The sequence below is a fragment of the Anabrus simplex genome, chromosome 13 (assembly GCF_040414725.1).
Source record: "Anabrus simplex isolate iqAnaSimp1 chromosome 13, ASM4041472v1, whole genome shotgun sequence".
In the NCBI taxonomy this organism is placed as follows: Eukaryota; Metazoa; Arthropoda; class Insecta; order Orthoptera; family Tettigoniidae; genus Anabrus; species Anabrus simplex.
The window spans coordinates 44,159,703-44,183,709 of NC_090277.1; the positions used below are offsets into that span (position 1 = coordinate 44,159,703).

At 37.3% G+C, this 24,007-nt stretch overlaps 1 protein-coding gene across 1 annotated transcript in view; it reads left to right on the top strand.

Moving 5' to 3' along the window:
* LOC136884962 (HEAT repeat-containing protein 5B) overlaps nt 1-23,511 on the top strand; it is a 390,022-nt gene extending 366,511 nt beyond the window's left edge. Inside the window, exons 34-35 of the mRNA XM_067157308.2 lie at nt 14,081-14,226; nt 22,965-23,511. Of these exons, the coding sequence (XP_067013409.1) occupies nt 14,081-14,226; nt 22,965-23,141 (323 nt within the window). The 3' untranslated portion in view covers nt 23,142-23,511. The remainder of the gene's footprint in view (nt 1-14,080; nt 14,227-22,964) is intronic.
* The last annotated feature ends 496 nt before the right edge of the window (nt 23,512-24,007 follow it).

Below are 24,007 nucleotides of genomic sequence, written 5' to 3' on the forward strand. Positions count from 1 at the left end.
CTTATGTTCAGAAGTAGAATTTAACAGGCTAGGAGGAGGAGGAGGTACCTGTGAAATTGTATTTGAGAGATTGTGAGTTTGAGCCACACTGTCAATAGCCTTAAAGATGCTTTCCATGTTTTTTTTTTTAAATTTGCTTTACGTTGCACCGACACAGATAGATCTTATGGTGATGACAGGATAGAAAACGGTTAGGAGTAAGAAGGAAGCTGTATAGCCTTCATTAAGGTATCATCATCATCATCATCATCATCATCATCATCATCATCAATAATGTTCCACTCCAGTCGCCTGGATGTGGTTTACAAGCCTCCTCCACTCCTTTCTGTCCTTCCACTTTTCCTGCTCCATTACTTCCACCACATCCAATCCAGCTTCTCTAATGTCCTTCCATATCTGATCCATCCACCTTCTTCTCAGTCTTCGAACTGGTCTCTTTCCCTTAACTTCTCTTTCCAATTCCCTTCTTGCTACCCGTTCCTTTCCCATTCTTTTTACATGTCCAAACCATCTCAGTCTTGCTTTCTGTATCTTCTGTAGTAACGGTTCTATAGTTAGCTCTTCTCTGATTTTAATATTTTGAATTCCATTTCTTCTTGTCTTTTTAACTGATGTTCTTAAAAATTTAATTTCTACTGCTTGGATCGTCATTAAGGTACAAGTGTGAAAAATGACTATCTTAATTAAGACCACGCATGCTTCCTTCCTAGTCCTAACCCTGCCCTATCTCATCATTGCCAAAAGATGTAACTGAGTCTGTCCTTTGTTAAAAACTGTAGTTAAAAAAAAAAAAAGAAAAAAAAAAAAAAAGAAAATTGACTATAGCTGTCTAGATGCTTATCTCAAAAGAATTATTTAAACCTTCAGTTTTGAAGAATGCGCACAGGCTCCAAGAGGGACAAAGAACTTTTACATTGGATAAAACCTGGCATAACATCTAAAGTCTCAGGAAACATCTCTCAGCTCTAGCAGAATGTAAGCTGTTAGATTATACTCCACACTACCTAAGCATCAGCAACAACAGCAGTGTTTCGCTTCTATGTGTGTGCTATCAACTATCCTATGTTCCTCCATTATTTTTCACTTCATGTACTACAGATAGACATTTCCAACACAGTGGTAAATCACAGAATTTTAGGGCTAAATATTTTAAGATAAAGCATGATAAGATTTTGATATATAAGTAGCATAAACTGTATCACACTGAACTGTGTAGAAATTTGGGTTGTTGTTTACTCTCTCAAAGTGTTTGACTGTTCTATCTGTTTTAGAACTCCAGTTATACATTTTTCATGGGACATTGCTAAAATCTGTACATATTATAGAATGAGGTCCCTAGTATGTGTGTGTCTGTGTTTGTAATCCTGAGAATCACCAGATTGATTTTATATGATTTCCACCATTGTACAGTGTGTTCATCGAGAAGTTTTAGGTTAAATGTTAAACAATTGGTTTTAGGTTACCAATATAAATTATCTCATTCGGGACAAATATTTCAGGTTCCATATGGGAATCAACATCTATATGAAGTTTTAGGTTTATGAAACATTAAGCGAGCTGAACACTGGTGAATTCAGTGAAGGAAATCAAAGAATAAAAAATTGCCATACCAAATGCTTTCTTGGCTTCTGCTGCCATAACTGTCGAAGATGGACTTTAAGTACTGGTATGTGAGGAAGTATTGTTGAACATAAAAATTCTACAAAGGGCCTGCAGTGATCTATCCTCCAGGGCTCTTTTTCTAAAGAGAAGTTTAGGTGTACTGTAGTCTAAGGATCAACTTAATCGGTAACCACAGTTTTAAATTTTCTGTGCTAAGAGAGAGGGATGTGTTGGTAGTAATAGTAATATAACTAATAGGCGTTGTATTGTGTAATAGAAATTAACCTTGCATCACAGCAACTTACAAATTGGCATCAGTTTGCCTTAATCTTTATGGTGTTGCAAGGTATCTTCCTTCTAGAAACCAGGAGTTCACATATACCCATTCAATGATGAGTTAAAATCCTTGTAGTTGTCCTTAGAAAATATTTTTTTTTTTTCACTTAAGTTACAGCAAAAGTGACAGTTTACAGGACCAAATATTTTGATTGTTATAAAAAATGTTGTAGTCACTGAATTGTTAAAGAAATGTGCTAGGGACTGCTAAGGGTCTTCCATTTGGTGTGGTACTTTTCTAAGCAACCCTCAACATGCAGAGGAACTCCACCACAAGGCTTGTATTCTCATCATTTCACAGTATCCTCATCTTGGAAACTACTTTTCAATTGCAGGAATGTATTTTGGAAGGTATCAGGCTGTGAGACGAGTTGGTTGTTCAGTGAGAGATGATCATCCTCCTCCTCCTCAGGATGTTGACTTCTCCATGGTGTATGTCCCCATAAGACTGACTTTTTCAAGCCTAACTTGTGGTCACCTGAAAAAGAGTTTCAGCCAAGATGCACTGCTGCATTTATTCCATCATCATCTTGAAGCATCTCCAGTTGCTTGGTTCTGGGGTAAATGAGCCCCTCACATCCTGTCCTTGTACCATTCTTCTTCCACTAACTTTTCCCAATCGTAACCTCTTTGCAGTACGTCATTCTTCACTAGATCTCTGAACGTTTTTTTCTGGCCTTCACTCGGATTGTTTTCCTTTTACTGTTCTGTCAAATTCCTTCTTTGCAGTTCTGCTTGCTGGCATCCCCTTCATGTGACCAAACCACTTCAGTCTTGATACCTGGATCTTATTGAGAAGTGAATCTTATATTTGATTATAGTCAATACCAGATTAGTATCACTTGAAATGAAGCTGTTAAAGCTTGTTACTTATATTGCTACTTCTTCTTTAATCTTTTCATTCCTGATCTTGCCTTTCTTGGTTTTCTGAATCATAGTATGGAGGAACTTTATTTCAGCTGCCTGGAGTTTAGAAATATCCCTATTGGTCAGTGTTGTGGTTTCGAGACTGTATGTAAGAATCAATGTATAATAGGAGTTGTACAATGTCGTGTTTGTTTTCATGGGTATTAGCTCATTCCACAGCAGATGTCTTCCTTGGTGGTAAAATTGTGTTGCCTTATTAATTCAATTGTTTACCTCAAATTTTGGTAGATTGTTGATTGATAAAATGCTGCCTAAGTACTGGAAATCTGAAACACTATCCAGCTTGACTTCATTTAGCATGACTAATGGTTCTGCTCAATCAATCATCACTGATCTGCATTTACGGCAGTCGCCCACATGGCAGATTCCTTATTTGTTGTTTACCTAGTCGTTTCTTAAATAATTGCAAAGAATTTGGAAATGTATTGAATATGGAAGTAATGAAATCAACCCAGAAATTAATAACAGACTAAGTAAAGGAACAACATTTTATCATCAAGTCAGAGAGCTATTATGGGATAACAAAGTACCCAAGAGAACGAAATTAACATTATACAAACAGTATTTCATACCAGTTGTAACATACGGACTAGAAACGCTGGTAAGTAATAAGAGACAAGATAGTAATATCCAAGCAGTAGAAATGAAATTTTTAAGAACATCGGTTAAAAAGACAAGAAGAGATAGAATTCAAAATATTAAAATCAGAGAAGAGCTGAATATAGAACCGTTCATTCAGAAGATACAGAAAGCAATACTGAGATGGTTGGGACATGTAAAAAGAATGGGAAAGGAACGGAAAGGAAGAAGGGAATTGGAAAGAGAAGTTAAGGGAAAGAGACCAGTTGGAAGACCGAGAAGAAGGTGGATGGATCAGATTTGGAGGAACATTAGAGAAGCTGGATTGGATGTGGAAGTAATGGAGCAGGAAAAGTGGAAGGGCAGAAAGGAGTGGAGGCGGCTTGTAAACCACACCCGGGCGACTGGAGTGGAACATTGATGATGATGATGATGATGATGATGATGATGATGATGATGATGATGATGATGATGATGATGATGATGATGATGATTGAATATCTCCCTTGGTAAATTTACCCCATTCCCTCCTTACGCACTGCCATCACCACAGTCTCGGTCTTGTTGATGTTTAAAACATAGTTCTGCATTTATTTACCATTTGTATTTGCCTGTCATCTTCAAGACTGCTATAATCGCTGTCAATGAATCACAAATTCAGATTACTACCAGATTAGTAATGATAATAGGCCAGACAGAGTAACCCTAGTTCCAAGGACCAGGGGAGAGTCATAAATATGGGATGCTGCAAGTGCAAAGGTATTGGCAGCATCACATATAGCATCTACATCATGCATTGCAGACTCTGTGGCAGAAACTGCACAGCCCGTAATAAATGGCTGAACCAAATTCTTTGCAAAACTTGAGGTAAACAACTGAATTAATAAGGCAACAAGATTTTACCACAGAGTATGACATCTGCTGTGGGATGAGCTAATACCCATGAAAACAAACACGACGTTGTACAAGTCCTATTATACATTGATTCTTACGTACACTCTCGAAACCACAATACTGACCTCACATTACGGGGGTGCAAGGCTGTAGCATTGAATGGAGATCATGTTAAAAAATAGGGTAGTGTAGCAAAAGGATGGGGGAATAACATGGTGTATTTGAATCCTCAATAAAACCAACCTGCTTTTAGGAAAAAAATGTGGTGCGTTATGTATTGAATTCCCTTTGTGTTACTACTACTACTTAGGCCCCATAACCACTTTTATATTTTCTGGAAGCATCAAGGTGCTGGAATTTTGCCCTGAATTTTTTTATGTGCCAGAATATCCAGTCATAGTCATAGGGTTTAGATACTTGAGAATCTTTTCTGTTGATCCTCCTTTTGCTCTGTTAGCTGCACAAAATCTGCGTTCCTCAGAGAATGCAGTGTTGAAAACCATGCTTCGCTAGATGATGATTGATGACATATGGCCTCTGAAGAGCCCCGGTACAGGTCTTCCTACTTAACATCCGTGGGCTAACACTTCTGATGGGGGTTAGATAGTGGGTGGGAGGCAGAGAGAGATATTCATACATTCCGAAGTTACATCAAGTAACATTAATCTGCTGCTTTTTATTATTTTTTAAATTATTGATTTTTCATGGCAACAGGTCTGACAGTCTAGGACTGGAAAGGAAACTACCTTGGCTTTAATTAAAATGAAAAGCGGAAATAACAGACAACCATCTTAAGGGTTTTCATTCAGGGGCTCGAACCCACCATCTCCCAGCTGCAAGTCAACAGCTACACAGTCTGAATCATGTAGTCAACTTGCTCATTGTACTCTAAAGGTTGCCAATAGAAAACCTCCTTGTTCTGCTTACATGTCATGGTTATTGTATGAACAAAGTATGAAATGTGAAGATTGTATAAATATTTTTGTATATAAAAGTGTGGACTACCCCAATCCCTATCTGAGAGAAAAGATCCTAAAATAAAATTAAACATATTTTTTTAGTGTGAATGTATGTAGGTAAAATTTCATTCTTTTAACTTGGATTTTCTCTCAACAGAACCATATTTAAATTCTAGTTAAGGAATGAAATTTTAATCTACTCTTCCTCCTGACCCTATCTTATTGCTATTTTAGATATAAATTTAAGAGGAATGATATCATTAGTGGCATGTTTATTCTTTGTATTTTAATATAGGCTCTTTTTCTTTTCTACCTTGCTTGCATCAGGAGACCTCATGCAAGGTCAGTTTCAACAAGTCAGTGTAGTGTATGGTTTGTATGTTGTACGTAGCTTACTGTCTTAGAATTAGATAAGAAAGAAGAATAGTGATAAGGTAGTCTAGAAATGTTGCTGGTCTCTTAAAACAAAGTATGCTAAATGGTAATGCTTTAATTTGCCAAACCTCAATGTAGGATAGAGGGATCTTGATAGAACTAAAAAACTCACTTGTTGGTCAGACTGGTGAGAAATGTATGATACCATGTGGATGATTTTAGTCTAATTTATTTATTCAGTAATTCAAATTCTTAACAGCACAAACTCTAGTGATGATTTAATTTTGTAAAACAATATACACTGCTCAAAAAAATTAGACGACAAGAATTTGATTGGGTGTACAATGTGAGTAGTTTGTGATTAAGATATATACTGTTGCTCTTATTCTTCTGATATGTTTTAAGAATGAGAGGAATCCTCCACATTTCACTGGAAATCCATGGCTTTGTGGCAGTAGTCAAATGCCTCAGAGTGAAATGGACTCTCTGTGTACGTTGCATCAGTCAAAATTAGGTATCTGAATGAGGCAGAACGTGTTCGGGCAGTGACATTGCTGCAGAAATGTTGGACTATTTGTGCAGTGTCTACAAAGCATAATATGGCTTCATCTGTTGTTGGGAGGGTTTGGAAACGGTTTTGTGAAACTTGTACATACACACAAAAGCCAGGTCAAGGGAGAAAAGTGAAAACATCGACTAGAGAAGACCAATATGTGGTGAACTGTTCTCTCCGTCACTGCTCTGTGACTGCCCAGGGCCTACGAAATGATATAAGAGCAGCAACTGGTTGCAGTGTTAGTGACCAAACATTATGCAACACACTGCGAGAGGGAGCTTTAAGACCAAGAAGACCTCATCAGGTCCCTCGATTAACTGTTCGGCACAAGAGAGATCGACTTTGATTTTCTGAGGACAGTAGGAACTGGCAGCTGCGTCACTGGTGCAGTGTCAGATCAAAAATTAGATGGATGGCTTTTCCGGCGTTTGCTCTATTAACCAGCGTTTCGTCTTGGTCTGACACTAGACTCTTCAGAGTGGGATCTAATTTTTGATCTGATTTTTGATATGCTCTATTGGTGGAAAAGAATCTAATTCCCTCCATGGGAACTTAGAATTTCCAACTGGTGCAGTGTATCGTTTATAGACGAGTGCCGCTTTCGTCTAACACGGTGCGACGGACGTTTAAGCAGCAGTCCAGGAAATGGACAGATTTGGCTGTGGCTCAGTCATGGTGTGGGGTGGCATCACAATTGATGGCCATTCGGGCCTTCAGATAACCAGAGGCCGACTTAATGCTCAGAGGTACATCAACAAGATTGTATTGGTCATGTTATGCCCATTGCAGTTGTAATGGATTCCCAGTTTATCCTGCAACATGACAATGTGAGAGCACATTCAGCAGCAGCCACCATGGAAACTCTACAGGACTTAGCGATTCAAACATTAGACTGTCCTGCTCCGAGTCCTGACCTCAGTACCATTGAGCATTTATGGATTTTTGGGATATGCTAACAGACAACTTGGGGCCCATCCTGTAGCACCTCAGACTCTTGAACAACTTGCAGAGTTCCTTAGTGATGAGTGGGACAGAAGCCCGCAAGAAACTGTTTACAGACTTGTCAGGAGCATGCCTCGAAGATGTGAGGCAGTAATACAGGCACATGGAGGGCTTACCAGATGTTGAATTTTTTTTTTTTTTTTTTTTTTTTTTTTTGCTCTATCAACATTGTGTTGAATTTCTGGTCATAGCACCAACATGTGTGATAAGAAGTGAACAGGATATGTATATTTCAGTTAAATAAATGTTTCACTTTCCTGATAAAATGTCTGTTCCACTCCCACCATTCCTGAAAAAGTAATGCAGGTGTTTAAAATGTTGTCCCTCTAAACTTTTTTGTGCAGTGTGTTATTTATTACCTATTTTCTGTATCACTTAAGCAAACCCACTTAGGCCTAGTGCCAGATTAGATAAATAAACTTTTTTGTTTTTTTTAGAAATGGTTGATAAATCTGCCTATTCCCTGAGTAGGATGAGTAGATGCAGTATACATCTTTGGCATGTCAATAATTGAAGACCTCCCAAGAAAAATGATGTAGGCAGCAAATCAGTAATTTTTCAAGAGAGAGGAAAAAATATTTTTAGGGTACTTGAACTGAATGCATTTGCAAGTGTATCATTTATTTCATCTATTATAAACAATATTTTATTGTTATAACTTAAGGTTTCATAAAATAATGTATGAATTGAAAGTGATCAAGTGGGAAAATAATCTGCAAGGATGTCTTATGTTTGTATATAGCATAAGAGAAGGAACAAAAATTATAGCAAATAATATTAGTGTAATACATATAAAAATAACAATGTAATGAAAATATTTCAAAATATAGATGTGATTTTGTCTATGGCCTTTACTTACGAGGATGGTTTGAAAAGTTCTCGGAATCACCGCTAGATGTCCGTGCTAGAGCAACGAGGTTCCCGTGCAATAATCACACATCCTTTGTGAGTGAACACATGGCGCGTCAGTGCTCTAGCTGCAGGAGTGTGGTAGTGACGACTCTTTGCTGTTGTTCCCGCGTAGTGATTTGTGACAATGGAAAAAACTGAGATTCGAGCAGTGATTAAATACTTTGTAAAGAAAGGTATGAAAGCAAAGGAAATTCATGCCGACTTTCAGAACACACTGGGGGACTCTTCTTCTTCATTTTCAACTGTTGCCAAGTGGACCAGCGAGTTTAAATTTGGTCGCGAGAGCTTGGATGATGATCCGCGTAGTGACGGCCAAAAAGTGTAACGACCCTAGAATTTATCACAAAAGTGCATAAAATGGTCGTGGAGGATCATCGACTGAAAGTGCGGGAAATTGCTGAAGCTGTAGGGATGTCTTCTGAACGGGTATATTATATTTTAACCGAAGAATTGGGTATGAAAAAATTATCCGCAAGATGGGTGCCGCGGCTCTTGACATTGGACAATAAATGCACCAGATTGGAAATGTGCGAACAAAGTCTGGCCCGTTTTCAGTGCAACCAACAAGATTTTTTGTGCTGGTTTGTGACTACAGATGAAACTTGGGTCCACTACTATACCCCAGAGACAAAACCGCAGTCAAAGCAGTGGAAACATGCTAATTCACCACCACCACCAAAGAAAGCAAAGGCAGTGCGTTCGACCGGAAAGGTCATGGCCTCAGTTTTCTGGGATGCAAAAGGCATTCTGCTGGTAGATTATCTTCCTACTGGCCAAACAATTACAGGGCAATACTATGCAAACCTCCTAGACCAACTACAGGAAAAGATACGCGAAACAAGGCCTGGTTTGGCAAGGAAAAATGTCATCTTTCATCAGGACAACGCTCCGCCGTACACAAGTGTTCTTGCCATGGCAAAACTTCATGAACTGGGGTACGAATTGTTGCCACATCCACCTTATTCACCTGATTTGGCACCATCAGACTTTCATCTATTCCCCAAGCTGAAAATTTTTCTCGGTGGACGGAGATTTTCTACAAGGGAAGAACTGACAGCCGAATTGGAGAGGTATTTTGCTGGCCTGGAGGAATCTTATTTTCGAGATGAGATCAAGGCATTGGAACATCGCCGGACCAAATGCATTAGTCTACAGGGAGACTATGTTGAAAAATAAAAACAGTTCCACCGAGGTAAGATACTTAATTCTAGTACATTCCGAGAACTTTTCAAACCACCTACGTAAATGATCTATTACACCTGATGATGAACCAACACAAGTACTATCCTTATCAGGAGTGATGTTCCATCCTCACACCACAGAGGACAAAGTTCTGCTGGCTATAAACCACTACAGTGTTGCCAAGTTATATTTTCAAGATCCGCTAAATACTACTTAAAATCCGCTAGAATTCCGCCAAGAAATCCGATATCAAATAATGAACAATAAAATGAGCAATAATAATAATAATAATAATAATAATAATAATAATAATAATAATAATAAAAGTAAATGTCTGCACTCACCTGATCTGTGAGTTTCACTGGCATTAACCCCCTGCCTGCAAGCCGGCGAGCTAAAACTTGTAGGCGTTTTAGTGCCAGGTGCAAACTAGGTGAATCTCCTACTTCAAGGGCCACACACAAAACAGGCCAGTTTATTAAATTGTCTTCCTTCATAGCATGAATATAAATGCTACTCTCTCACAGTTTCATTATCTGTCGTCATTCGTCAACTAAGAGATAAGTACCCTTTCCCCACGCATTAGAAGTTTATGATACCATGATCTCATAACATCAAATCCAAATAACATGTTTTCCTCATGTGACTGCTAGCTCCTGACAGGAAACACAGAATAGTTTGGAGACAGACTGGAGTACAAATTAAAACAGAACGTAAAATGGATAAAACACTAAATTCCGCTATAATAAATCTAGAATTCCGCCAAAAATTCCGCTGTCTGCTAAATGATGTATTTCTCAGCCGACAGTCTTATAATTCTGCCAAATTTAGCGGAAAATCCGCTAAGTTGGCAACACTGGCTTGAAGTTCAAATGTAAGACATAAGATGACGCCACAGCATAGAGGCGTGATGCTACACCCTATCTCCACTGAAACCTCACTTTTCAAAAATTTGTTGGTTACATCCTAATTCTGGCGAGGTCTTCAGTTATGTCATGGTGTGCTACAATTCTTTTATCCACCCTCCAAACTTCTCTATCTAGGCTGAGATCAAACTTGGTATTAAGAGTTTGGTTTTCTATCATTGATCCACCGAGACACTTTGTAACTTTGCTAGCCATAGGTTTTTCTTATCGGACTGTGTTTCTGGTTCATAGTCAGACATCTAGTGATGAATGATAGTACCATTTTACCAACAGGGCAACGATGAAATTAATTTCAAACCTTTCATCATTTTAAGGAAAGATACGATTTACTCCTGTGAAAACAGAATAAGGTCTTTGTGGAAGTTTTCTATCAGTTTGTTTTGTTCTTGTTGCTCATGGTATGAACCAAGAAGACTACCACGTTGCATTCTGTTACTAACTAGCTGCTGTTGGTTTTCTGTCAACTAGCAGATATGAGTGGTGGCAGAAGAGACAAACTGTACTTCTCAACTAAGAGCAGTTGATCAGTGTAATGTTATTGTTCATTAGTTTTAGACGATCTGGAAGATATACTGTAACACATGAGCATAATCTCGTGGAGAACCATTTTGAGTTGTAAAAGAAATGTATGTAACCTTTGTTTTTATAAGACTGAATTAATTAAAAATTCATATGCTGCGCTTCATTTTGTGATATGGCTCACCATTTACTCATTACTCTGCACAAGCTCAGTGCAAGTAATCTATTTTCGAGATAAAATATAGTCATGTAACAATCCGCTCTGATAATGTTTGTGCTAAATTTTGATTAAATTTCACCCAGCACTTTAGATGTGATGTCATTTTGAAAGACAGACATTTGTCATTTCATTTTTATGTAGAGAGATTCATAATTTTAAAATACACCAAGCTGATGACCAAAAATGTACCTTTAATGTAAGCTGTGCTATGGATCAGAAACTTGTAAGTCAACTTTTCTATGTCCTAAAAAAATCACACTAGCTTACTTTTATTTTTGGTATGTTTTTATGTGCATTAATCCTTATACTTTACAAAGGAAAAGTCAAACTATTACTACTCCATCTAATGATGAAGATTTGTATGTATTGAATAGGAGGACATATTAAATTTCCTTGTATGTACACTCAACCACACAAAAATTGTCTAGCAAAGAAATATTTTATGCTCTCCAACAGACGTTTGTGTGTTGTGGTTGGGAGGAGGGATAAAATAGAAAGAAAGATATAAGAAACATAAGTGAGGATCATATATAATTCAGTAAGAAATATGGTAAATGTAAATTAAATTCAAATTGAGAAAAGTTTTAATGTGTTTTTTACTGATACCTGACAAAGGATTAAGTCTTTTGGGTCTTTATGGTACAAGTCACTGGTTTGATTTTCAACAGTTAGCAGAGAAAAAGAAATTTAAAAATGAAAAAAATATGAAATATTTTAATGTTAAGTCTATTCATTTCACACCTTCTCTACAATTAATACTTCAAACTTATGTCCTGAAATGCAGCTGCTTTTGTCTTATACTCCTTAGCCCTGACAGAAAGATTAAATCTATAAAATATAAACAGTACTGCAGTAACAATGTCTCCTGAGCAAATCTACTTACTTGAAATTTATGAAAAGAATTGTATTTCGTTGACCACTGAAAGACGATGGAGCAAGTGTCTCGAGGAAGGATGTGAAAACTACATAGATGACATAAAACCAAGCTTGGCAACTTTTTTTTTTTTCATTCTCTACCATTAAAGTTCCTGTTCAATCCAGTGCAACAGAGCTTCCATACTGATTAGCGTCCAGTGCTCAGAGATGTCTGCATCATTATGCACAAACCATGGTCAGAATGACAAATCATTCAGTTGTTAAATGGCTCTATTCCTTTTATACCTTTCTTTACAATAAAAATCTTATGGAATTCATTTTGATTTTTTTTTTTTTTGTATGTGCTTGTAACAGCAGTTCAATTTTATGTCTCTCCATTATGACAGGATTGGACTTGCCTGTAAAGCGTTTAAAAATTAGAAAGTCTAGGTACAGTGGCTTAATGCACTGTTTGTTATGAATCAAATATTGACTGTTTCATTGATCTAATTTTAAACAGGTTGACCTATTTAGTACACACATGCATATCATAGTCATCGTCATCATTATCATCCTTTTCCCATATCCAACACCTGCCAGGTTGGGACATTTATGGCACTTCTCTACCTACTTCTTTTTTTCCACTATTCCTCTTCCATCATTTTGTCCAAGTTCAGGTTTCTTCTTCTTTCACTCCTCTTGACTGAATAAATCCAGTTTGTTCTAGGTCTCCCTCTCACTCTCTTTTTCTCAAACTTCATCTCCATCATCTGTTTTGGTATTCTTTTCTCCTCCATCCTCTTTACATGTCCAAACCATCCTAGTTTACTCCTATTAATTCTCTAATTTAGGTTTTCCTTTCCAACCCCCTTTTTCACATCTTTCTCTTACACACATATACACTCACAATTATATTTGACCAGGCGAGTTGGCTGTGCGCGTAGAGGCGCGCGGCTGTGAACTTGCATCCGGGAGATAGTAGGTTCCAATCCCACTATCGGCACCCCTGAAGATGGTTTTCTGTGGTTTCCCATTTTCACACCAGGCAAATGCTGGGGCTGTACCTTAATTAAGGCCACGGCCGCCTCCTTCCAACTCCTAGGCCTTTCCTATCCCATCGTCGCCATAAGACCTATCTGTGTCGGCGCGACGTAAAGCCCCTAGCAAAAAAAAAATATATATTTGAGAACAGATGTCAACATTTCCCTAATTAGAGGTTATTTACAAAGTCTCTATCCTCCTCACAGTAGGCAGTCTGGCTCGCTGGTATTACCTAGGTCGAGCTATAATCGTGATTGACAGGCCTCCCTTCCACTTCGCTTTGCACATTCAGTCGTTTCACACAACAGCTGCACGCAGACAGATTCGAACACACAGTTTGTTAGCAGTCACTTCACTCGATAACTGTTCCTTAGATGAACCTGCAAACTCTCACAATCAATACTGTGAACTCAATTAACTCACAGTCAACATCACTACTCCACACAGTGAACTACAGTACTTAACAACTAAACTGCTCAACAGTGTTAACCAGCACCACAATACTCCTCACAATGGCAACAGTTAACACTATTCCAACTCTTTCCGCATCAGTACACACACAGTATTGAGTACTCCATGGCAGTACACACACAGTACTCCACTCCACTCAGTACTCCAATAACACTCCAACATGACAACATGATTCCTACCACATCAACAATGACGACAGCCAGCATTACTGCCATCCAACTCCACTACAATGCAATTTGTTTTACGTCACACCGACACAGATAGGTCTTATGGCGATGAAGGGATAGGAAAGGCCTCGGAGTTGGAAGGAAGCGGCCGTGGCTCTAATTAAGGTACAGCCCCAGCATTTACCTGGTGTGAAAATGGGAAACCACGGACAACCATTTTTGAGGGCTGCCGACAGTGGGGTTCAAACCCACTATCTCCCGGATGCAAGCTCACAGCCGCGCACCCCTAACCACACGACCAACTCACCCAGTCCACTACAATGTGAAATATTTAAATACATTGAAAAGCACCCTTCTAGATGCATATGAGCATTGAATTCTTTTTCCTGGCCAAGAGATGTATTTAAACCCTGGAGTTGAATAATTATACATTACTATTGGAAAATAAATAACTAATTCAAGTAAATGTTTATAAATATATATATATATTTTTTTAGGATTCCAGATGCTAACATTAAATAACTAATTCAAGTAAATGTTTATATTTTTTTTTATAGGAATCCAGATGCTAACATTGCTGGTACCCATATTGGTGAACTGTCTTCTGGAAGGCTCGGCATTGAAGCAAGCTAATAAGTACTGTCACGTGTTACACGAGCAGAGCCTGTGTCGTCTTATGAAGATAGGGCCTCAGTACCCACAGGTGCGGTATTACTTTTCAAGTTTAGTTGTTATTGTAGCTGTACAATATTCTTGAATACTCACAGATGATCTTGCATCTAATTCTTGGCGCAGGCCAGAGCAAAATGCGACTTCCATTGAAGTCTCAGTCTCGTTTTTGGTGCTGTGTAATGATACTTGGAGCACGACTAGTGTGTCTGGTTGTTACAAAATTTGTTGCAATAGCTTTTTCTGATCCAGTGAGAAAAGAAGAATGGCAAAGTACCTCCCTGCTCATCTTCCATTGTACACTTCATTCTGGTCCTACTATTGGTTTTCGCAGTTTCACTATAACTGCATAACTAGAGAATTTTTTTTTTTTTTTTGCAGTAATTGGTTTGATTTTGCAAAAACGAAATCATTTTTAGCACTATTTCATAAAATAGGTTTTGACCCATCCCTTGAATTTCGCTGTAATAATTTTCTAACGTTATTTATAAAAGGTCCCAGTTATGTGATTTGTTCCATTATTTACAGAGTAATATTCTCCCCAGAAATTTTTGCCAGCCGTGAGGCAGGAATGAGTAGCCAGGCGGTAAATACTATGTAAAAACTTAATATAATAAAATTTCAATTTATTCCCCTCAGTGCAATAATAATAATAATAATAATAATAATAATAATAATAGTATGGTCTTAATTTGATGCCATCTGTCTGTCTGCTCATCAGTTTCGATGTTCCGTTTTACTCTAGGCCTACTAGATGGCACAGTAAACTGAATCTCTCTTGTGTGTCTAAGGCTGAGTTTTAGTGAATTTTGTTGGGTAAACACCAAATGTGTCACCAGAGATCTTTTACCTGTTGACATCGTACGACATGGAGTGTCAAATGGACTTTTTTCCACCCTTAAAAAATCTGACTACCTCTGCCGGGTTGGAACCCACTATCTTGGGATCCAGAGGCTGACACTCAACCATTGATCCACAGTAGGGTTGGGCAGACTGGAACATTCAGTTGTTCCGCAACATTAGGAGCTTGAGGCGGAGTGTTTCGGTACAGAGTGCTGGCACATGGTACACGGGACTGTAACTGCGTAGTAGAGAGAACTTCGAGAGGCAACATGACATGCTCCGCATCAGCTGGAATATGCCTGTACTGAATGTGCTGTGTCGAAGGCCGCACTAGATAGACTAGTTGGCCTTGGCTGTGACTGACTGTCGATACCGGCTGTGTGCCGCCCTGTGCTGGAGTGTAAACATTTTTTCATCCAGTTATATCTTTAATTCCAAAGTGATGACCTATATTTTTCTTGGGCTTAAAAGTTTCCTTAAAGTCCAAATTATTTTTTAACATCAAACCCCGAGAAAGTGTTGAGGGAAATTTTTCGAGATATTAAAGAAGGTAAATGGAAGTTGAGAGGGAAGGAATTCGAAGTGCAAAGAGCTTACAGCACGAAAGTAATTAAACCGTACGAAAGACGGTAAACTTTGCATAATGTCGCATCGGAGTCCTGTTCTGGACTTTTTTTACTAGAAGAAAACCAGATGGAGTGAAATGCAATTTATGTTCTATTTTGTCTGCAAAGGGATCTTCAACTGGCACAATGACAAGACATTTCAAACTTAAACATCCCACAGTTTTTATTTTCGTGTTCTGCTTGTATATTGTGTTTAAGTTTTATTTTCGTGTTCTGCTTGTATAGTTTTATTTTTAATCTTTGTATATAGTGTTTCATTTTTATCTTCGTGTTTCACTTGTATGGGTTAATTATTATTTTCGTGTTCCACTTGTACATTATGTACGTGAATAGAGTACTGACGAATGTTTCTTCAACTGTGCGAGTATACTTTTAATTGGTGAAAATAATATTGTGACATTTGTAAACACATGTACTGCCAGTGTAATTGTGACAGGTGTATTTCAGAATGAATGAAAACATTCTTATCCTAAAAGGAAAATTTAGACATGTTTTTTGGGGTGCGTATTTCATTCAGAGTTCCGACTGCTTTCTCACGTGCCGTGAAGTTTTATCCTGGCCCCAATTACTCACAATACAGGCCGATACATTCAACTGGTGAAAATATTATTGAATTAGTTAATTTTAAACACTTGTACTGCCATTGTAACCGTGTTATGTGTATTTCATATTGACCGGAAAAATCTTAACCTAAAAGCAGCCTTTAAACATGATTATTGGGCACGAATTTCAGTGTTCCGACTGTTTGTTCATGTCCTGTGCAGCTTTACGCTGTACATGGCCACACACCAACCATACAGCACATTCGGTACAGGCACATTCCCGCTGGCGCGTAGCATGTAATGTTGCCCCTCGAAGTTCTTTCTACTGCGTAGTTACAGTCCCGCGTCCCGTGCGCCCACTGCACAGTCAGCTAGTAGGTGAAGGGCAGTGCATAGTGGCGCTTCTGACGGGACAGCAAGTTAGTGTCTCCGTCTCGCTTGAGAATGTTTCGAAACAATTAACACTCAGTGTTCCGGAATAGCGGAACATAACTGTGCACCGGCACAGTGCTCCGAAACAGGGACGTAGTGCCCAATCCTAATCCACAGAGGGTATTAACAATAATATTAGACAGGTAAACATTAACTGCAAAATAGATTTTAGCGTTATCACAAACAAGATGTAACAGAGTATTTTAAAATTGTAGTGTTCTACTGCTCGTTCATAATCATGTAGCACCAGGCTTACCACTCGGTTGCTTAGGTTTGTGATGTCGTAAAGAATCGATTACTCTCGTGCGATTCCATGCTAATCCAGACACCTCTCGCGCACGACACTGTGTTATAGTTATTTAAATTCCGATATAACTGATTCAATTATGCTGACAATAATGAAGATTTATCATTAATTAAGTAAACATTTTTACAATATTTACAGTATTTACATTTTAATTTGGAGCACCCAGTGTAAAATGGCCCTAGGGAGAACACTGTAGAGGAGGCAGCACCTAACAAATGAAGGATAAAAGTTCCTTGGTTGCAAACCCAATATTTTCAGAATTATGGTCTGCTTCCTCTACCATCAGTGATCACCATGTCCTCCCCGACCAATCCATCACTCATGGAAGACCCATGTTAGGTGTCACCTAAACCTAAAATGAAAATGGGCTAGTGCCCCATCATGCATGTACCACATGACACAAGTGTAATAGACTGATATAACTTTAAAACAATATTCTTTAACCTATGGGTAGATAATACAAGTATCAAGCTTGTATTATTATTATTATTATTATTATTATTATTATTATTATTATTATTATTATCATCATCATCATGACTTTTGAAGTATGGCTATGAAGTGTTTACATCCATTTAGTATTAATATTATTATTATTTACATAGTCGGATGATTGTATCATTTGTGAGGTTATGTCATGAAACGTGATGTAAATATATATTTATATGAGTTTAGTTAATGTAAGGACCTGTAATTGAGTTTAGTTAATGTAAGGACCTGTAATTAATAGTATATAATTTATTATTACCTGTATATATGATGTGTAATCCACAGTAACATTGTGCAGCACACTGTAACACCCAGAATAACGTATCTTTGACACTAGATGGTTGTAGAATGTTCTTTATATTATAACTGTGTTATTAGGCACTCGAGAATTTTTGAGAAGATATGTTGTGACATATCCTTCTAGAAGCCTGGCCAGGCGACCTATATAAAGAGACAGTCTCGATGGTGGAGTTGAGTTATTGTTTAACAGGAGTTGTTTTGATGAGATGTGTGTAGAAGTCTTGTTTGAAGTATGTGAATTGGTTTTGTAGAGTTTATGGTTGACATGCAGTGGTTGCAGTCTCCTTGTGCTTCGTGATAGGCAGTTGTTAAAAATGGTGGTCTTTTGTGTGTGTTTAATGTGAAGTTGTAAATAAATGAACGTACGCAACTGACAGCATTTTGTGTTTGTCTTTGTGAATAATCACACATTTGCAGTTGCTTACGACCAATGTTTAGGTTTTGTTTTTTGTCTTTTAACATATTCATTAACTGCATGCTCCATTACAATTTAAGTAATACTACATGCATTAGTGTTTGTTTTGTAGCCGTGATTACATTTTTCTTTTTGTTACGTTACCTATACCTACGTGTTTGATTTTAGTGTGTTTAGACTAGATATATCATGTTACAGTTCTTTAACTGATAGTGTTCTTTCTTGACACAACTATGCCCTACATCAGATTATCAAAATTGATGCACTTTACAAATAATTTAAAGAAATATGAATATTTATCTATAAGTTCATCTTTCGTTCCTGATCCAATGGAAGTTTCTCTCCACTCTTCTTCCCACAATTGTAAACTTCTCTTACGCAATACCTTTTCTACTCCACCATCAGGAATTTGATCGAAAGTCACTTCTAGGTCTGTTCTGCTGGCTGCTTGTTTCGCCAGTTGATCAGCATTTTCGTTGCCTTCTCTGCTGACATGAGCCTTAACCCATGAGAAGTGGATTTTCCAGTTTTGTAGTTGCAGGTCTCTCATCTTCCTTCTGATCTCTTCTACGAGATTGTTGCTTTTTCCATTGTTTTTGAGTAGGTCCAGGGTTATTTTACTATCAGTGTAAATAATAGCTGCTCTTGCTTTTCTATTTACGTGGTTGATGCCTTGTAAATTCTCCAGTGCCTTCAATATTGAGTATTGTTCTGCTTGATTACTGGAATAGGTATTTTGTAATTTGAATTGATATTGCTGAGGAGGTTCATGATGACTACAGAATTATTCCAGATCCAACTCCAGCCTCACTTTTGCTTCCATCTGTATAGATTTGGAATGGGCAGGTTTTTATCATTGATTTTGTCCTGTATTTTAACCGTTAGTTTAGGTAGGTATATATTTCTGACTTTTGTTTCATACAACCTTCCGTAAATTATTGGAACATCATGATCATTGACAGTAGTGGTAGTGGACCATTGGATTTGCGACCAATGTTTATAGATCTCACTTAGTTTACAAAAGGAGTATATTTATTACCCCATCTATTCAATACAATTAGTACCACGTTATGTGGTTAAATAAACAGCATAGTCAGATGATCGTATTATTTGTGAGGTTATGTCATGAAACATGTGATGTATATTTATGTGAGTTTAGTTAATGTAAGAACCTGTAATTAATAGTATATAATTTATTATTACCTGTATGTATGATTTATAATCCACAGTAACATTGTGCAACACACTGAAACATCCAGAATAATGTATCTTTGACACTAATTGTACTAATTGTATTGAATAGGTGAGGTAATAAACATACTCCTTTTGTAAACTAAGTGAGATCGCTGTTTGCAATATGCAACAAAAATTACAGTAATGGTTTGCAATGTTTATAGGATATTTTTCTTCTTTGTTTGTTGTGTGCTGCCTTCTCTGTAAATATTGGAACTTTTTTGAAGGCATTCTGTATTGATATTCATTATTCCTTATGTAATCTTGATTAGGACTACAATATAGCACTAATCAAGATTACATAACAAATTACCATTTTACCCTATATGGCCATACGATTAAGGGATTTCCTAGAATATTAGAACTTATAGGTATTTCTGTCGAATTGAGAAATCCTTATTCTTTCTTACATTTCTCTTCAAACAGGTAATTTTGGAATACAATTTAAAGTTCTGTGGATCCGTGGTAGAGTGTTGGCCTCCGGATCCCAAGATAGCGGGTTCAAACCCGGCAGAGGTAGTCGAATTTTTGAAGGGCGGAAAAAAGTCCATTCGGCACTCCATGTCGTACGATGTCGGCATGTAAAAGATCTCTGGTGATACATTTGGTATTTACCCGACAAAATTCATTAAATCTCAGCCATAGTCGCCCAAGAGAGATCCGGTTTACTCCGTTTGCCATCTAGTGGGCCTTGAGTAAAACGGAACGTCGAAATTGACGAGCAGACAGCCAGATGGCGTCAAATCAAAATGTCTGCACACGATAGCTGAGGCCATACGATTATTATTATTTATTATTACTGCAGTTTCGCTTTTGTTGCAAAATAAGTAAATTTCACTTTAAACTGGCTGTATCGCTTTAATTTGCTGTAATTTGAAAAAATCATAATTACTGTTTTTTAACCAGAATCCATACCTGCTAACTTTCCCGATTTAGGCGGGAGACTCCTGATTTTCGACAGTTTTTCCCGCTTCCCGATTATTATATTATTTCTCCCGATTGTGGCTTTTTCTTTGGTGAACTTCAGACATTTGTTTTCAAATCCCGCTGTTTCAGATTTTTTTACGCCAGTGGCCGGAAGTTCTTCGCTCATTGGCCGCTTTCAAATGAAATATCGCCGTTTATTAATGCGCGAATGTGCGATGTTTTTTGAAACCTGTATATCGCGATGCGTATATCGATTGTCAATCTCTCGTTCTCGCGTGCTATTTTCGTGTTGGTTCACATTAGTCTAGACAATTCTAGAAACTAGTCGTTATATACGGAGTCTTTTTTTAGTAATTTAGTGACAGAATTTCAATGATAACGACTAGTGACTTTTCTAGAGATTTTAGGAGCCATTTGGAGAAAATTCTGACTAATTTTATCTCAATATAAATAGAATATAAGAGTTTTGTCTGCACATTGCTCAGAATTAAAAAAGAATATAAGAGTTTTGTCTGCACATTGCTCAGAATTAAAAAGGAATATCTCCGTACCGGCCGTGACCACAATAACAAGGGGAAATGCAAGTTTTAATTTTCCGTAATTTCTGTCTGTATGTATGTATGTATGTATGTATGTATGTATGTATGTATGTATGTATGTATGCCCATCACGAGAAAATGGCCGAAGAGAATTTAATGAAAATCAGTATATAAAGTCAGGGAATAGGTCGCTACAATCTAGGCCATAAATAATTTTATTCACGCTGAGTGAAATGGTAGTTTAGGGGAAGGCCTAAGATGTAATTCTCAAATATTTATATTTTTATTGGCCCTGTTGGTAATTAATATATAACTTTATATAACTAAAGTTATATATTATTAAATTTCGTATCATTTATGTCTTATACATTTTTACTGTACTGGCTATGATAAGAGATATTCATGAATTTGGATTTTTGTTGCTAAGTCCATATAAGCACCGAGGTACGAGAAAATGGGAGAACAGAATTTAATGAAAATCGGTATGTTATGTCGGGGAATAAGGAACTACAGTCTATGCTATACATAATTTTATTCACCCTGTACGAAATGGTAGTTTAGGGGAAGGTGCCAGAAATTTAATTTTTGATTACCTATCTTAGTCATATCGAAAATTACTACATAACTAAGTAATAGAGAATACAATTTCCGATAATTTATGTCTTATTCAGTTTTAGTGTACCGACTAAAATTAAGTTAAATTGTGAAGATGATTATAAGAATGAGAAAGTCATGAAGGAACGATCGCTGGAATAATAACACAAGAGGGAGTCATGAAAGAAAGGAGGACTTGCTCTATATTAGATGCTCTAATATCACAGTCAGAAGAAAACTAAATGTGAAGGCCTGCAGTATAGAAAGCTCATAAAATTGATCAACAATAACATTACATTGGCCATTGTTTGATGTGATGTGCTTTGTGTATTCTTCTGCCATTTATCTCCGATAGATGGGATTACTGCTGCGTACTGTTATTGTGTATAACAGCCTGCCTGAATATTGGCGGAAAGTAACAGGGAAGTTAGATCTCGCTCTTCTTTAGCATGCTATTCCTCTGGTTCATAAATTTTCTGATACTACTGGTACGTAACACACTGGATCATCATAGTATTCCAGCTATTCAATCCCTACTCTGGGGCAGTGATTGGAATGAGCAGTGTGCACACTTAAACGGAATAATTACACAGGACTGTTCATGGCTGTCTGCGTCCTGGTCATTCTAGCTCTGGAACTTTGAACTGTTAGATCGACACCATGTTATTTTTGTTAAAAGTAAGAGAATGTGCTGTTTTTAATTTTTTCGAATATTTCATATGACAGCGTTGCTTTTAATCGCAACATTCGTACTGACGTGATTGTAATGACCTATGTAGACACTTCAGTTGGGAAAACTGTAAGGACAGTCTTTCTGAGAATTCCGTAGCAAAGCACGAGTACATCAGCTAGTTATTTGATACAGATAGTATTGCGCTTCGCATAATTGCACGGAAGCTTGATGCAATATATTAATCTATGCATTTGCTAGGTAATGGCATCTAAGTGCATGACTGATTCACACGTGTGGAGCATGGATCCATGCTATTTTTGGAAATATTATCAGAGACCGATCATCTCTCTCACATACTTCCTGTGAGGGAATAAAGATGTGGAATTTTTAGCATTGTAGCTTCGTATAGCAACAGTCGGGCTTTGAGACAATAAGTGTTATAAATATATCATGTGCTGTATTGTGCTAGACATAGAATAAGCAGTTTTGACCAATAATGTATCTCCTGATTTCTCCTGAATTTTCCTGATTTTCATATCAAAATCTCCTGATTTTTGGTTTTGTAAAGTTGGCAGGTATGAGAATCATATGATTCATTAGGATATCTCAAAATCGCCTCAAGTTATTTTTTTTCCCCCCACGTTTATCATTAATGCAAAAAAATCATGCCTCCATGCATAACCTTTGGTGGTGGTATTTGAAGATCCAAGCAACAGACTGTGAGCATAGCCATTACATCTCCTTGTAATTCCCAAATGTTTTGCAAGATTTGATCTGTACTAAAACATTTTGTGAAAGAAAATGTCTTAAGAATTTCTCTGTAGAACTGTTTTTGTTCTGCTTCGTTTCCAGGAGTTCAAAGCGCTGATGTCCCAGTCATCGGAATTACGATCGAAACTGGAAGCTGCCTTGAGGTCAAATCAACAGGCTCAACAGAAGGCGAAGATTGAATCGAGTACAATTAAACCAATTCATACTCAGTCCCCTACAATTAAGCTAAAAACAGATTTCAGCAATTTCACTTCTTAAAACTCCTGTCCCTTCATCTCCCCCCCTCCCTAACAAATTTCCTTTTTATCCCGTTCTCATTCCCTCAACAACCCCCCTCCCAGTTTCATAAGTGAGACACATTCCTAAGACTTCTTATTTAGGGGCGTCCAATGTGCTAATGAGTTTAGTTTTAATGTAACTTGATGTATTATCATGTTGATATACAAAGTCTGATTATTATAGGCCTCTTCACTTCCTATCCTTTTGTATTGTGTCCTGTGTTTATTATTATGATAATTTATTCAGTAATTACTTCTTCCCTTATCATTGTTATCTTGTATGCTTAAAGCATGACTTTTATCATATTGATTTGGATAAAACCAGTTTGGTAATAATATACCTGTATGTAATTGAGAATTATCTGTTATATTAGTGCTCCTTTATAACCAATTTTTCTCCATTTCCATCCTAATTCCATTTGCTGTTGAAATACTAAATAATTTTTTAAGGGTCTCTTAAAAACTGTCCCTGAATAGAGACTTCTTCCCTAATGGATAGTACAAATGTTAATACATTTTGTTTCTCTTCGTGATTCAGAAAAGAAAAAGAAAAAAAACAACACAATTCTAATTCATTCAGGGAATGGATATCCAATTATGTTTTGTTGTTTTTGAGATTGATTTTAGAATTTCAGATCTTCTTCCAACCCATCGTCTACTGTTAATCCCTTTCATCGTGCAACTTTTATGACTTTTTATTGGAATATTGGGGGCTGACAGTGTCTTCAGAAGATTTATTAACAACTGCCAATCACAGTTATGGTTACTTCTCTCTAGAACGAAACAAAACTGTGTATGGAATGTCTGTAAAATGAAATTCTTTTTTGAACAGCAGATCTACGTTTA